The sequence below is a fragment of the Ursus arctos genome, unplaced genomic scaffold (assembly GCF_023065955.2).
Source record: "Ursus arctos isolate Adak ecotype North America unplaced genomic scaffold, UrsArc2.0 scaffold_9, whole genome shotgun sequence".
In the NCBI taxonomy this organism is placed as follows: domain Eukaryota; kingdom Metazoa; phylum Chordata; class Mammalia; order Carnivora; family Ursidae; genus Ursus; species Ursus arctos.
The window spans coordinates 31,236,819-31,250,520 of record NW_026623111.1 but is presented as its reverse complement, the minus strand read 5'-3'; the positions used below and the strand labels follow the sequence as shown (position 1 = coordinate 31,250,520).

Sequence of the window (13,702 nt, the reverse complement as noted above, 5' to 3'; positions counted from 1 at the left end):
TGTGTCTGTTGGCCATCTGAAGGTCTTTTCTGGTTCTTTGCCCATTTTCTTAATCAGATTATTGGGGGTTTTTTTGGTGTTGAGTTGTAGAAGTTCTTTATATACTTTGGATATTAATGCCTTATTGGATATATTGTTTGCAAATATCTCCTCCCATTCAGTAGGTTGCCTCTTCATTTTGTTGATGGTTTCCTTTGCTGTGCAAAAGCTTTTTATTTTGGTGTAGTCTCAATAGTTTTATTTTTTTCTTTTGTTTCCCTTGCTGAAGGAGGCATCTAGAAAAAGATTGCTGAAAGGCTGATATCAAAGAGATTACTGCCTGTGTTTTCTTTTAGGAGTTTTATGGTTTCAGGTCTATCATTTAGGTCTTTAATCCATTTTGAGTTTGTTTATGGTGTAAGAAAGTGGTCCAGTTTCATTCTTTTGCATGTAGCTGCCTATTTTCCCAGCACCATTTGTTGAAGAGACTGTCTTTTTCCCATTGTATATTTTTGCCTCCTTTGTTGTAGATTAATTCAATATATAAGTGTGGGTTTATTTCTAGGCTCTCTATTCTGTTCCATTGATCTAGGCGTCTATTTTTATGCCAGTACCATACTGTTTTGATTACTGCAGCTTTGTAGTATATGTTGAAATGTGGGATTGTGATAACCTCCAGTTTTGTTCTTCTTTTTCAAGATTGCTTTGGCTATTTGGGGTCTTTTATGGTTCCATACAAATTTTAGTATTTTTTGTTTTGGTTCTTTGAAAATTGCTGTTGGCATTTTGATAGGGATCGCTTTGAATCTGTAGGTTGCTTTGGGTAGTATGGATGTTTTAATAATATTCTTCCAATCCATGAGCCTGGAATGTCTTCATTTGTGACATCTTCAGTTTTGTTTATCTATTTTATAGTTTTCAGAGTACAGACCTTTCATCTTCTTGATTAAATTTGTTTCTAAGTATTTTATTCTTTTTGGTTCTATTGTAAATGGAATTGTTTCCTTAATTTCTATTTCTGATACTTCATTATTAGTATATAGAGATGCAACAGATTTCTATATATTTTTCTGTCCTGTGACTTTACTAAATTAATTTATTCTTATGTTTTTTTGGTGGAGTTTTTAGGGATTTCTATGAATAGTTTGTCATTTGCAAGTAGTGACAATTTTTTTCTTTACCAATTTGGATGCCTTTTGTTTCTTTTCCTTGTCTGGTTGCTATGGCTAGGACTTCCAGTACTAGTACATATATTTTTTAATTTCTTCTTTGGTTTCATCATTGACCAGTCAGTTGTTTAGTAGCATGTTGTTTAAACTCCACATGTTTGTGGTTTTTTCCCCAGTTTTTTTTTCTTGTAATTGATTTCTAGTTTCATACCATTATGGTTGGAAAAGATGCTTGATAATGAGTTTAGTTTTCTTAAATTTATTGAGACTTATTTTCTGGCTTAACATGTTACCTATCTTGGAGAACGTTCCACGTGCACTTGGAAAGAATATGTATTCTGTTGTTTTTGGATGGAATGTTCTGTATATATCTATTAAGTCCATCTAATCTGTTTCCTTATTGATTTTCTGCCTGGATGATCTATCCATTGATGTAAAGGGGGTGTTAAAGTTCCCTACTATTGTTGTAAAACTGTCAGTTTCTTTCTTTTCATCTCTTAATATTTGTGTGTGTTATGCATTTATGTGCTTCAGTGTTGGATGCATAGATATTTACAATTCTTATATCCTCTTGTGGGATTGATCCTTTTATCTTTATGTAATGCCATTTTTTGTTTCTTGTTACAGTTTTTGTTTTATTTATTTATTTATTTATTTATTTATTTATTTTTATTTATTTATTCGACAGAGATAGAGACAGCCAACGAGAGAGAGAACACAAGCAGGGGGAGTGGGAGAGGAAGAAGCAGGCTCATAGCGGAGGAGCCTGATGTGGGGCTCGATCCCACAACGCCGGGATCACGCCCTGAGCCGAAGGCAGACGCTTAACCGCTATGCCACCCAGGCGCCCCTACAGTTTTTGTTTTAAAGTCTGTTTTGTCTGATCGAGTATTGCTGTTTTTTTTAGCAATACTTGCATATGATACTTGAATACTAATTTTTTTTTTTTTTTTTTAGTTTCCATCTCTTCACTTTCAGTTTGTATGTGTCTTTAGGTCTGACTTGAGTCTCTTGTAGGTAGCATATAGATGGGTCTTGTTTTTGTTATCCACTCTTATCAGCCCCTGTTTTTTTTTTTTTTTTAACCCAGTGTCTTTTGATTGGAGCATTTAGGCCATTTACATTTAGAGTAATTATTGATAGATATATACTTATTGCTGTTTTGTTAATTGATTTCTGATTATTTTTGTAGTTCTTCTCTGTTCCTTTGTTCTCTTGCTCTCTTTCCTTGTGATTGATAACTTCCTTCAGTGTTGTGCTCGTCTTTATTTTTTGTGTATCTATTATAGGTTTTTGGCTTGTGGTTATCATCAGGTTCCTATATAACATGTGGTAGTCTGTATTACATTGGTGATCAGTTAAGATCGAACACATTCTAAAACAACTTCATTTTTACTCCCCTCTGTCCACCTTTTGTATATATGTTAGGTTTTACATCTTTTTATTATGGGAGTCCTCTTAATTAACTTTTTAAAATATAGTTGATTTTACTACTTCTGTCGTTTAACCTTTATACTAACTTTGTAAGTGATTGCTCTACTACCTTTACTGTGTTTGCTTAGTGAATTTTCTTTTTCATAATTTTCTTCTAATTAGAGCCTTTTTTATCCACTTAGAGAAGCCCTTTAACATTTCTTTTGAGGCTGGTTTAGTGGTGATGAAATCCTTTAATTTTTGTTTATTTGGGAAGCTCTTTATCTCTCTTCTGAGACCCCTATAATGCAACTATTTGCTTGCTTGATGTTTTCCAAGAGATCCTTAACCTGTTCTCAATATTTTAAAAAATTCTATTTCCTTTTTGCCGTACAGCTTGGGTGCTTACCATTAGTCTCTCTTCCAGATTGCTGATCTGTTCTGCGTTCTCTAATCTGTTGATTACCTCTAGTGTATTTTTCATTCCATTTATTGTATTCTTCAATGCCCATCCTTTTTAATATTTTCTCTTTGTTGAAGTTCTCACTGAATTCATCCACTCTTCTCTCCAGTTGGTGTGCATCTCTATGATCATTACTATTTTTTTTTTTTTTTGAAGTTTGAAATGTTTAGCAGATAGCTTGGTTATCTCTATTGTATTTAGTTCTTTTTCTGAGGCTTTGTCTTCTTTCATTTGAAGCACGTTCCTCCGTCTTCTCATTTTGCTTGACTTTCTGTGTTTGTTTCTGTGAATTAGGTGGAACAGATATTTCTCGTAAACTTGAAGGAATGATCTTGTGTATGGTCATTCCATGTGTAGCTGCATGTGCCTGGTGACTTTGGCTGGCTGGCTGAAGTTGTAGCTGGTGGTCCTGGGGTACTCTGTGCTGGGGTGCCCTGGTGGGATGGCCTGAGCTGGAGTGGGTGTGGGCTGGGGTGGTCCTAGGGCTCTCTGCATAGAGGGTGCCCTGGCAGGACTGTTGAAGCTGAAGTAGGTGCAAGCTGGGTGCTCCCGGGGGTCTCTGCGCACAGAGTGCCCTGGTAGGACAGTTGAAGCTGAAATGGGCATGCGCCAGGATGGTCTCAGGGTTCTCTGTGCTGAGGACAGCTGAAGCTGAAGTATATGCAAGTTGAGGTATGCTGGGGTACTCTGTGTAGGGGTGCCCTGGTGAGTTGTCTGGATCCGAAGCAGGAATGGGCAGGGTGGTCCCCAAGCATTGCACGTAGTGGGTACCCTAGTGAGTCATCTGGAGCCAAAACGGGTGTGTTCTTGGGGAGTTCTGCATCAGGGTTGCCCTGGCAAGTTGTCTGGAGCAAAAGTGGTGTTTTGGGGTGCCTTGTGCCTGTGTCACCTTGGCAAGACAGCTAGCACTGCACGGGGGAGCTGACCAGGGATGTCGTGTGTGTTGTGCTGGGGTCACATGGGTGAGGTGTCTAGGGCTGGTGTGAGATGGGTCCTCGGGTTTATTGAGGTGATATGCCAGCAAGTCACCAGGACCCTGCTTCTGTCCATGCTGTCAAGGTGGAGCCTTGACCCCTCCAACCTGGATAGAGTTCCAGCAGCTCCCCCAGCCATTTCGTGGAGTTCTAGAGCTGAATTCTTTGTAATCTAGTTACTCTTTTAAACCACGGCCTTTTTTCTCTGCCCCAGGGAAGATAATCTGCTTATGGTCCCTCAGTACTATCTGTCCCTGATGCAGTTCACAGTGATGGGTGGGGGTTCGTTTCGTTACCCTGTGTCTGTTTCTCTTGCCTTTCTCTATGTGGTCTCTCTATCTTTTGTTGTGCAGAAGCTGTTCAGTCAACCCTCAGTTCTTCAGGAGGAATTGCTCTATAAATAGGTATAGATTTGGTGTGTCCTGTGGAGGTGAGTTCATTGCCATCTTGGACCAGAAGTCCTAGGCTTTTTTTAAGCAGGCACACCAAAAACTTTCTAGCCTTCATCATAACCCAGTTCCAAAGCCACTTCCATATTTTAGGTATTTTTTACTGCACAACTCCATTTCATGGTAACAAAATCTGTGTTAGGATTCTCTAGAGAAATAGAATCTAGAAGGAGATTTATTTTAAAGAATTCATGCATGTGATTACGTGGGCTGACAAGTACCTAGACCTACAGTTGGGCAAGGTGGAGACTTACGATAGCTGATGGTATAGTTTAAGTGTGAGTCTGAAGTCTTATGAACTGGGAGAGCCAGTAGTTTGATTGTAGGCTCAGGCCTGCTAGACAAGGGTAGTAGGGTTGAGATTCAGGAATAGTTGATGTCCCAGGTTGAAGGCAGACAGGAAGGAGGAATTCTCTTATTTGGGAGAGGGTTAGCCTTTTGGTCTCTTCAGACCTTCATCTGATTGGATCAGGTTCACTCACATTAGGGAGAGGAATCTCCTTTAGTCAGTCTATTGATTTAAATGTTAGATTCATCCAAAAACACCTTTATAGAAACACTAGGATAATGTTTGATGTAATATCTAGGTACTTTGTGGCCCAGGCAAGTTTACAGGTAAAAGGAAGCATCACAGGTCACATTTCCTACTTTTTTGTGTGTATATGTCTGGTTATTTTGGATTTATGTTGAATAGTGTGAATTATATAGTGTAGGCAATCTGGATTCTATTATATTCATCCAAAGAGTGTAAATTCTTTTGGTTTAGCAGGCAGTTAATTTGGCTGAACACAAACCCTAAGCTGTTGTCTCTGCTGTGGTGGGCAGCAGATGAAATCTTTGTTCAATTCTTTTTTCCTTAGCTGGGCACTGGGAGTTGTTCTATTCCTATGTAGTTCAGAAGACAGCTACAGGTTTGGGCTAAGTTTACTGCAGAATTTGAGACTCTCCTTCTGTGGCTCTCTCCCTTCTGGGAGTTAATATAGTTGATTCTAACTCTGTCCTCTAGTCTGGTGGTGTATTTGAATTACAATAGTTCATTTATCTCATTTTCTTGCAAGGTAGTTGCTTGTTCTTATATTTTTCAAATTTCAGTGTAACGAATAGAAGCATGTTTCTTTTTTTTAAAGATTTTATTTTATTTATTCACCCCCATTTATTTATTTATTTATTTATTTATTTATTTATAGCGCACATGAGTGGGGTTGGGGTCAGAGGGGGAGAGAGAATCTCAGCGTGGAGTCTGATGCAGGGCTTGATCTCACAATCCTGAGATCATGACCTGAGCCGAAATTAAAAGTTGGATGCTTAACCGACTGAGCCACCCAGGTGCTCCTAAGATTTTACTTTCAAGTAATCTCTACACCCATCCTGGGGGCTTGAACTCACAACACTGAGATCAAGAGTCACATGCTCTAACCAACTGAGCCAGCCAGACACCCCTAGAAACATTTCTAGCTTATAATTGGTTACATTTTTTAAAATCTGCTTTCTTGATGCTTTTTGGGAAAAGTTAAATGTGAGGTTTAGTTAACATCCATTATCTCATATAGATATAGTAAAAGGAAAATAAATTTCTCCTGTGGTGAGAACTTTTAGATCTACCCTCTTAACAAGTTTCCTGTGTATCAAATAGCAGTGTTAACTATAGTCTCCATGTTGTATATTACATCCCTAGGACTTATAACTAGAAGTTTATACCTTTTGATTACCGTCCTCCAGTTGTACCTCCCCTCACCCCCTGCCTCTGGTAACCACAAGACTGATCTCTTTTTCTATGAATTTGGTATGTTTTTAAATTTGTTTTAGAGTCCACATATAGGTGAGATCATACAGTGTTTATCTTTCTCTGACTTAGGCAGTGTAATGCCTTCAAGGCTCATCCATGTTGTTGCAAATGGTAGGACTTCCTCTTTTTTTATGTGTATCACAAGTTTATCCTTTCCTGCTTTGTTGGTCACATTGGTTGTTTCCATGTCTTGGCCATTATAAATAATGCTTCTGTGAACATGGGGGGGTGCAGATATCTTTTTGAGTTAGTGTTTTTGTTTCCTTTAGAAGTATTTCCAGAAGTAGAATTGCTGGGTCATATAAAAAATTTTTTTTGAGGAACCTCCATACCGTTTTTCATAGTGGCTGTACCATTTTATAGTTGCACCAGCAGTCCAGAAGGGTTCCTTTTTCTTCATATCCATGCTGGCGTTTGTTATCTCTTCTCTTTTTGTTGGTGGATCTGGCTTATTCTTCAGTCTAAGTAGGGCATTAATGACATTTTGGGCTGTATAATTCTTTGTTGTGGAAGACTATCTTGTGCACTGTAGGATGTTTAGAAACATCCCTGGTCTACCGTCTACCCATTCAGTCCATCGCCCCCCCCCCCCCCCCCCGCAGTTATGACAAGCAAAAAATGTCTCCTGGGGGGGGCGCAGAATTACTGAGCTCAAGTCTAATGAGAAAAAAACAGCTAAGTTATATAGACTTTTTGTGTGTTCTAATTACACTGTGCTGTTTACAGGTAAATAGTTCTTGTAAAGAAGATGACTCTAAACAGAAGCAACCAAACAAGAAAAAGAGGATCATCTATGATTCAGGTAATATTTCTTCTGAGGAGCTTTGAACTTTTAAAATAATTTTGTATTCCTCAGAACAGTGTTTTCCAAACTGATGTTCTGTGACACACAGCTCTCTCTGATGTTATAATAGGTCCTCTGAGGAGAGGGCTGTATGCTCAAAGTTGGAAACAGTTTTATTATACTGTAGAACTTATCAGAGCTGAAATGTGTTACTGTGTTAAATGTTTGTTCGGGGGTGGGTATATAATATATATAGCATGTCTTAGACTTACTTTGAATATGGCATATTTATTTTTTAAAATATTCATACTAACTTCTCTTGCAGCTGAGCTTCTTGGAAACTGAATTTGAAAAACAGTGCCTTAGAATATTGCTTTAGAAACAAAGATCTTAAATTTAATTTTTGTGCTTTTAGTCTGGTCCTTTTTTGTTGCATTTAAAATGGGACAAGCGCCATATACAATATTTGAATACACTTCTAAGATGGGGAGCGTGTATTTTTTGCATGCCTTTGATGATACGTTAAAATAATGGTAGAATTCAGAAAGTTTTAGGTTTTACTTTTGTGGAGAAAATCCATCTGGTGTGAATTCTTAAAATTAAAAAGGTAAGCATTTATGGATTGTTAGGGTTTGACAGTGATAGCAAAGATTCTGACTCCATCCTAAAAATACTTGAGTCTTTATTTTGAGTCTTTTACTGCTGTATATCGTAAGGAATTTGAAATAAATACACATCCCCATTCCCTGGGAGTTTCTGTCTTTTGGGAAACTGGAAATTGAATTGTTTGATGCAGTTTAGGATAATATGAAACAGGATTTATAAATGCATGGTTCCGAGGAAAAGGAAGGATACTAAAGTTTATGAAACTTCTATTTTTGTACTACTTTGTCTTGGTTTGTATTTAAGTTTCTCGGGTGGTTATGTTTTGGTAGACAGACCAGTGCTCCAAAAGATGTCCATACCCTAATTCCTAGAACTTGTGAATATGTTAGGTTACATGACAAAAGGGAAATTAAAGTTGTAGGTGGCATTAAGGTTGATAATTAGATGACCTTAAAGTAGGGAGATTATCATGGATTATCTGGGGGTGGGCCCATTGTATTCACAAGGAAGGTGGAGGCAGGAGAGGGCGGGGGAGAGCTAGAGAGCGTGAGAGATACTAACTGTGGAAGAGAGAGAACCAGAGAGATGGCAGCATGAGAAGGATTTTGCCTGATGTTCCTGGCTTTGAAGATGGAGGAAGGGAACCATAAACTAAGGAATATTAGCAATCATTAGAAACTGGAAAAGGCAGGGAAATGGATTTTTCCCTAGAGTATCCAGAAAAGGATCATAGCGCTGCTGACACTTTGATATTAGCCCAGTGAGACCCATATGGGATTTTTAACCTCAGAACTCTAAGATAATGTATTTATGTTGTTTTAAGCCACTAAATTTGTGGTGATTTGTTATGGTAACAAAAGAAAAGTAAGACAAAGGCTTAACACAAGTAGAAGTAACTTGCGAGAATTCACAGTAAGAGTTTTGCCTCGAAATGGGCCTTGAGGAATTGGTTAACAAAATCACTTTAAAAACACACTGTATTTTACTGTTTCTTTTGAGAGTTTTGTTTGATTTTCCTCTCATGTACAGATTCAGAATCAGAGGAGACAGTGCAGGTAAAAAATGCCAAAAAGCAACCAGAAAAATTGCCATTGTCTTCTAAACCTGGTAAAATTCTGCGCCAGGATCCTGTTACGTACATTTCAGAAACAGGTAAGGTACTGAATATGTTTATTGTCTAGAGAGGAGTGGTGTGTGTTATGTTCTTGAGCTTTTCAGTCTGGATGTACCTCTTTCACTTTCAATGGAATTTCTGTTGCCTTTTTTGCTTTTTTCGTTTATATTTGTCAGAGGAAGGCTGTAATCATTATCTTTGGCATTTTCTGTGGGTTAAGGGCCATTGTAAGGACCAATTACAGGAGAATTAGCCTTGGGATTTTTTTAGGTGATTTTTTTTTTTTTTTAAGATATATCTATTTATTTTAGAGACAGAGAGATTGTGTGTCAGCATGAGTGGGGGAGGGGCAGAGGGAGAGAGAGCATCCCCAAGCAGACTCCCCACTGAGGGCATAGCCTGATGTGGGCCCGATCCCAGGACTCTGAGATCATGACCCAGTCCGAAACAAGGAGTCAGCCATTTAACCGACTGAACCACCCAGGTGCCCCTAGGTGTTCTATATTGAATAAGCTGAAGTTCTATCTTGAATCATAAATTAAAATATTATTGGTGTGTTTTAAAACTTCTTTTTTATGTAAGTTTTTTATCTTGCATTCTGAAGTCATAATCTAAGTATATAACGGTTATTCATATTTGTGTTTTATAAAATCTAACACAGGGGCACCTGGGTGGCTCAGTCAGTTAAGCACCTGACTTTGGCTCAGGTCATGATCCCAGGGTCCTGGGATCGAGCCCCTTGGCAGCTCTGCACTCAGCAGGGAGTCTGCATGCCCTTCTGCCCCTTCCCTCACTCTGCTCACTTGCTCTCTCTCAAATAAATAAATAAAATCTTTAAAAATATGTAATCTTGCACAGGTGTGACCTGAATTCTTTGTATTCTCTTGTGACACTAAAGACTTTAGTGCTGACTTTTTAAAAGATTGTTTTTGTACTTAAATTTATTTGATCTGTTTTGAGTGGTCAAAAAGCAAAAGACATTTGTAAATAATTGTACAGTAATCTTAAAATGGTAAAATAGTATAAATGATTGTTTCATAGATAGTATTCATTTATGGTGAGGAACTCTGAAGTGTCACCTGAGGAAAAAATCTCAGATGTGTTCATTGTAAAGTCATTTTGATTCTGGCATTGTTAACTACTAGAGGAGACCGTAACAGGAATGAAAGGTTAGATGTAGTAATCGTCAAATTCACAGAGCCTGTTGAATGGGGTCCTGCATAGAAATGCTTGCAGGGGCCATGAAAGCATCTCATAGGCTACTGATTTGTTTATATTGAAGAAAACCTCTGAAACTATTATTTTAAGCACTCTTTTACTTGTATTGCTAGTGAAGTGAATACACCTGGTTTGAAGAGATAGGGTAAAAGCTACATAATTATTTTGGCACAGCATATTACAACTTACATTCAACAAACATTTATCGAGTGTTTTTTACATCCCGGATACTAGGTGCTGTAGATACAGAAGATGACCAAAGACTCCCAAGTACTGTAGGAGTCGCTGGAGGCAGCGATAAGTAGTCAGGCAGAGTGCGTAAGTGTCAGATTTGATCTGGCCCTTGAGGGATGCGCAGGAGATGGAGGGAAGAACGTGTCAGCTTGGGGAGATGACATTATTTAAGGCATAGCATCCAGCACAGGGGTTGGTATGTTCATAGGACACAGAAGAGACTGCTTGCCCACGTGATGGGGAGTGGTGGGAGGTAGAATGAAGGAAGACCTTGAAAGCTAGGCAGATGAATTTAGACGGAACATAGCAGGGAAAAGGGAACCATTAAAGTGTTTGAAGAGAGTTGTGGAATGATGAAAGTAGTATTTAAGGGTGATTGATAGATTGCTAGTGTTCAGGGTGGGATGGAGAATATAGAAATTGTAATGAGGGAAGTTGAGGCATTTACTAGGAGTGAAGTAATGAGGGACGTAAAACGTTTGCAATAGTAAGGGACTGATTTATAAACATTTTTGAGAAATGAGTTACAAATTAGGTGTTTGGATTACCTATGGTACTATTAGGATAATTGGAGAATTGATGTCATTAGCATGTTTAAGAGTTTTTTTGTTATTTAAAATTTTTTTGAATATTATTTTCATTTATTTATTTATTTAAGAGATTTTTATTTATATATTTGCCAGAGAAGAGAGAACAAGCAGGCGGAGTGGCAGGCAGAGGGAGAAGCAGACTCCCTGCTGAGCAAGGAGCCTGATGCAGAGTCCATCCCAGGACCCTGGGATCATGACCTGAGCTGAAGGCAGATGCTTAACTGACTGAGCCACCCAGGCGTCCCTATTTTCTTTTATTTTTTTGAATAATCTGTACACCCGACGTGGGGCTTGAACGCACAACCTTGAGGTCCAGAGTGTCATGCTCTACTGACTGAGCCTGCCAGGTGCCCCTTGTTTTTTTTTTTTTTTTTTTTTTCCTTTGTTTTTTCCCCCCAATTACAGCTTTATTGAGATACACAGTTCACCTCTAAGATTTTAATAGTATTGGAATTTGTGGATATAGGTCCAAGTTTTTGGAGATATAAAACTTTACTTACAGTTATGGGCTGTTACTTGAGAGTGTGCAGGTACTCATGGTAGATAAATTGGTCTGTAAGTAGGCAATGAAATGGGAAAGAAAGTCCTTGTGTTGTAGAAGGAACCTGAGCCTGGAAGGTCAGAAGCCCTGCCTGAGGGTCCATCTTTGGTTCCCATCTAACAGCTGTTTGAGTCTGTCTCACTTTCTATAAAGCAGAAACCTAATTGAATAGGCTTGTAGTGGAGACTTACTGGAATGATGCATAGGAAAGAACCAGACCCAGTGTCTGAAGGCAGTCCAAAGGAAAGGTGGTCCAAAGGAAAAATGAAAAAGAAAAACAAAAGAAGCCCACAGATGAGCTTTGTAGGGTCTCAGAGACATTTATTTGATAAAATTGTTCAAATGATCAAAAACAGAATGTAGGTGACATGGACTATTTTCTGTAAACTTTTTGGTAAGCTGAGATATTTCTTCATTATGGCAGAGGCAGACTGACTCTTTAACCTTTTTGTTCTATTGCTAAATATCTGCTCAGGCACATTGTGCAAATGCACTCTTCTATTAAGAGATCCCCCTCTGAGATCTGGCCACCTTTGTGAAGTTTTGAATATGTGGGAGGGATACTAGAAACAGTATGGTGATAGGTTTATTATGGAACTGAAGGTGGTGTGATCAAGCTTTCCAGTGACACCCTGGAAACGTCAAAGTTAGTGTGCAGACAGCCGTGGCCTTCAACTGTGGATCAGTTGGCTATCCTTATCTTGTGATTTTAGGTACACAGAAGGGTCAGACGATTTAAGCTCTGATTACAGATTTTCTTTAACATGGGATCGTTTATTTTAGACCAGGTATTTTCTAATGTTATTTTCTGAAGAGATATCCAGCACTTTATCTGAAATTTCTGTGAACGTTATCAGTGTTTATGTCATTATGCTGGTGGCATGTACATGAGAAAGTGAACATTGTCCTTTTTTGTAGCTGAAAATCTTGGTGTGGGATGTACCTAATAGGATGTTTGGTATTAATTACATAGTATTCTGTTTTTTCTTAGAATTACGATACAGGAAAAAGCTAGTTCTTTTCTTGCCTGTATTTATCTTTTCGTACTTTTTTATTCCTTGAAATGACAGGTGCATGGGAAGAAAAATAAGCCCTTTTTCTTATTTTTCTTCCCTCTATAAGAGAATGAACTGTTAAAAAGCAGTCCATAATAAAATCAGAAATATAAAGAGTTTTAAGAAAGGTGCAGCTTCTTGAAATTAGTAAGTTGGAAAATTCTTCACCTTAAAATAGTTTTAAAAAATGATTTAGTTTTTTTTAAAGCTAAAACTATAGTTTTTCAGTAGTGGGTCATGAATAAATATTCACATTATAAATGTAAATATTTACATTATTAGTATAAGGTTAAATAAAATATTTGTGGTAATAATAATTTAAAAATAAAAAGTCTAACCTAAAATGTATTGTTGATTGGGAGCTTGGAGCATCTTTTGGAAAAGGATTATATGATAGTGATTCAGTTTTAAAACCCTGTTAGTAACAGAAGAAACAGGGGCACCTGGGTGGCTCAGTTTGTTAAGTAGCTGCCTTTGGCTCCGGTCATGATTCAGGGTCCTGGGCAGCCCCACTTTGGGCTCCCTGCTCAGCAGGGACTCTGCTTTTCCCCTGCCCTGTCCGGGTTCGGCTCATGCTCTCTCTCTCTCTCTCTCTCTCAAATAAATAAAATCTTTTTAAAAATTAACAAAAGAAACACTTTTTGCTTCATTATTCCGTTTTATTTTTTATGAACCAGTTTTGGTTTGGTACTTTCCTTGCAGTATAGTATTTGTAGTGTTTAAGAGCATGAGCTCTTGATTCAGACTGGCTGGGTTAAGCTTCATTTACCTTCCCCATGTCTTAGTTTCCTCATTTGTGAAATGGGTATTATTAGTACCCACATCAGAGGCCTTTGTGATGATCAAATGAGATAATCCTTGAAAAGCATTTAAAACAGGGTCAGGCATATAGTAAATGCTCAATAAGTATTAACTGTTAGTTTTACATTTTAATTTGGTTGTATCCCTGCATATGTCTTTAAAGACTATGCTGAAGACATTTTGGTTTTGCTTAAGTACTTAGGACTTTCTATTGATTATGTACCTGTGCTTCAGAAATTTAGAAATTGTATGTGACCCACTTATGTTGTGGCAGTGCACTGTCCAGTATGGCAACTACCAGTTACTTGTGGCTGTTCAGCACTTGAAATGTGACCAGCTCAAACTGAGAGTATTTTAAGTGTAAGGTACAGATTTCAAAGGATTAGTATGAAAAAGAGGTAAATTATCTTAATTTTTTAGTATTGATTATATGTTGAAATGAAAATAAGTTGGATATGTTGGGTTGAATAAAATATGTTGTTAAAATTAATTTCACTTGTTTCTTTTTTCCTTTTTTTAAATGTGG

General features: G+C 37.9%; 1 protein-coding gene across 11 annotated transcripts in view; it reads left to right on the top strand.

The window, feature by feature from the left end:
* The window catches only part of RFC1 (replication factor C subunit 1), a 92,194-nt gene that overhangs the window by 17,912 nt on the left and 60,580 nt on the right, over window positions 1-13,702 (top strand). For all 11 annotated transcript variants that reach the window (XR_007187897.2, XR_007187898.2, XR_007187890.2 and 8 more), the window contains 2 exons: window positions 6,960-7,035; window positions 8,653-8,775. Coding sequence is in view for 2 of the 11 variants with exons in the window: in XM_026508749.4 (XP_026364534.2) it covers window positions 6,960-7,035; window positions 8,653-8,775 (199 nt within the window). In the remaining 9 variants the exon portion in view is untranslated. The remainder of the gene's footprint in view (window positions 1-6,959; window positions 7,036-8,652; window positions 8,776-13,702) is intronic.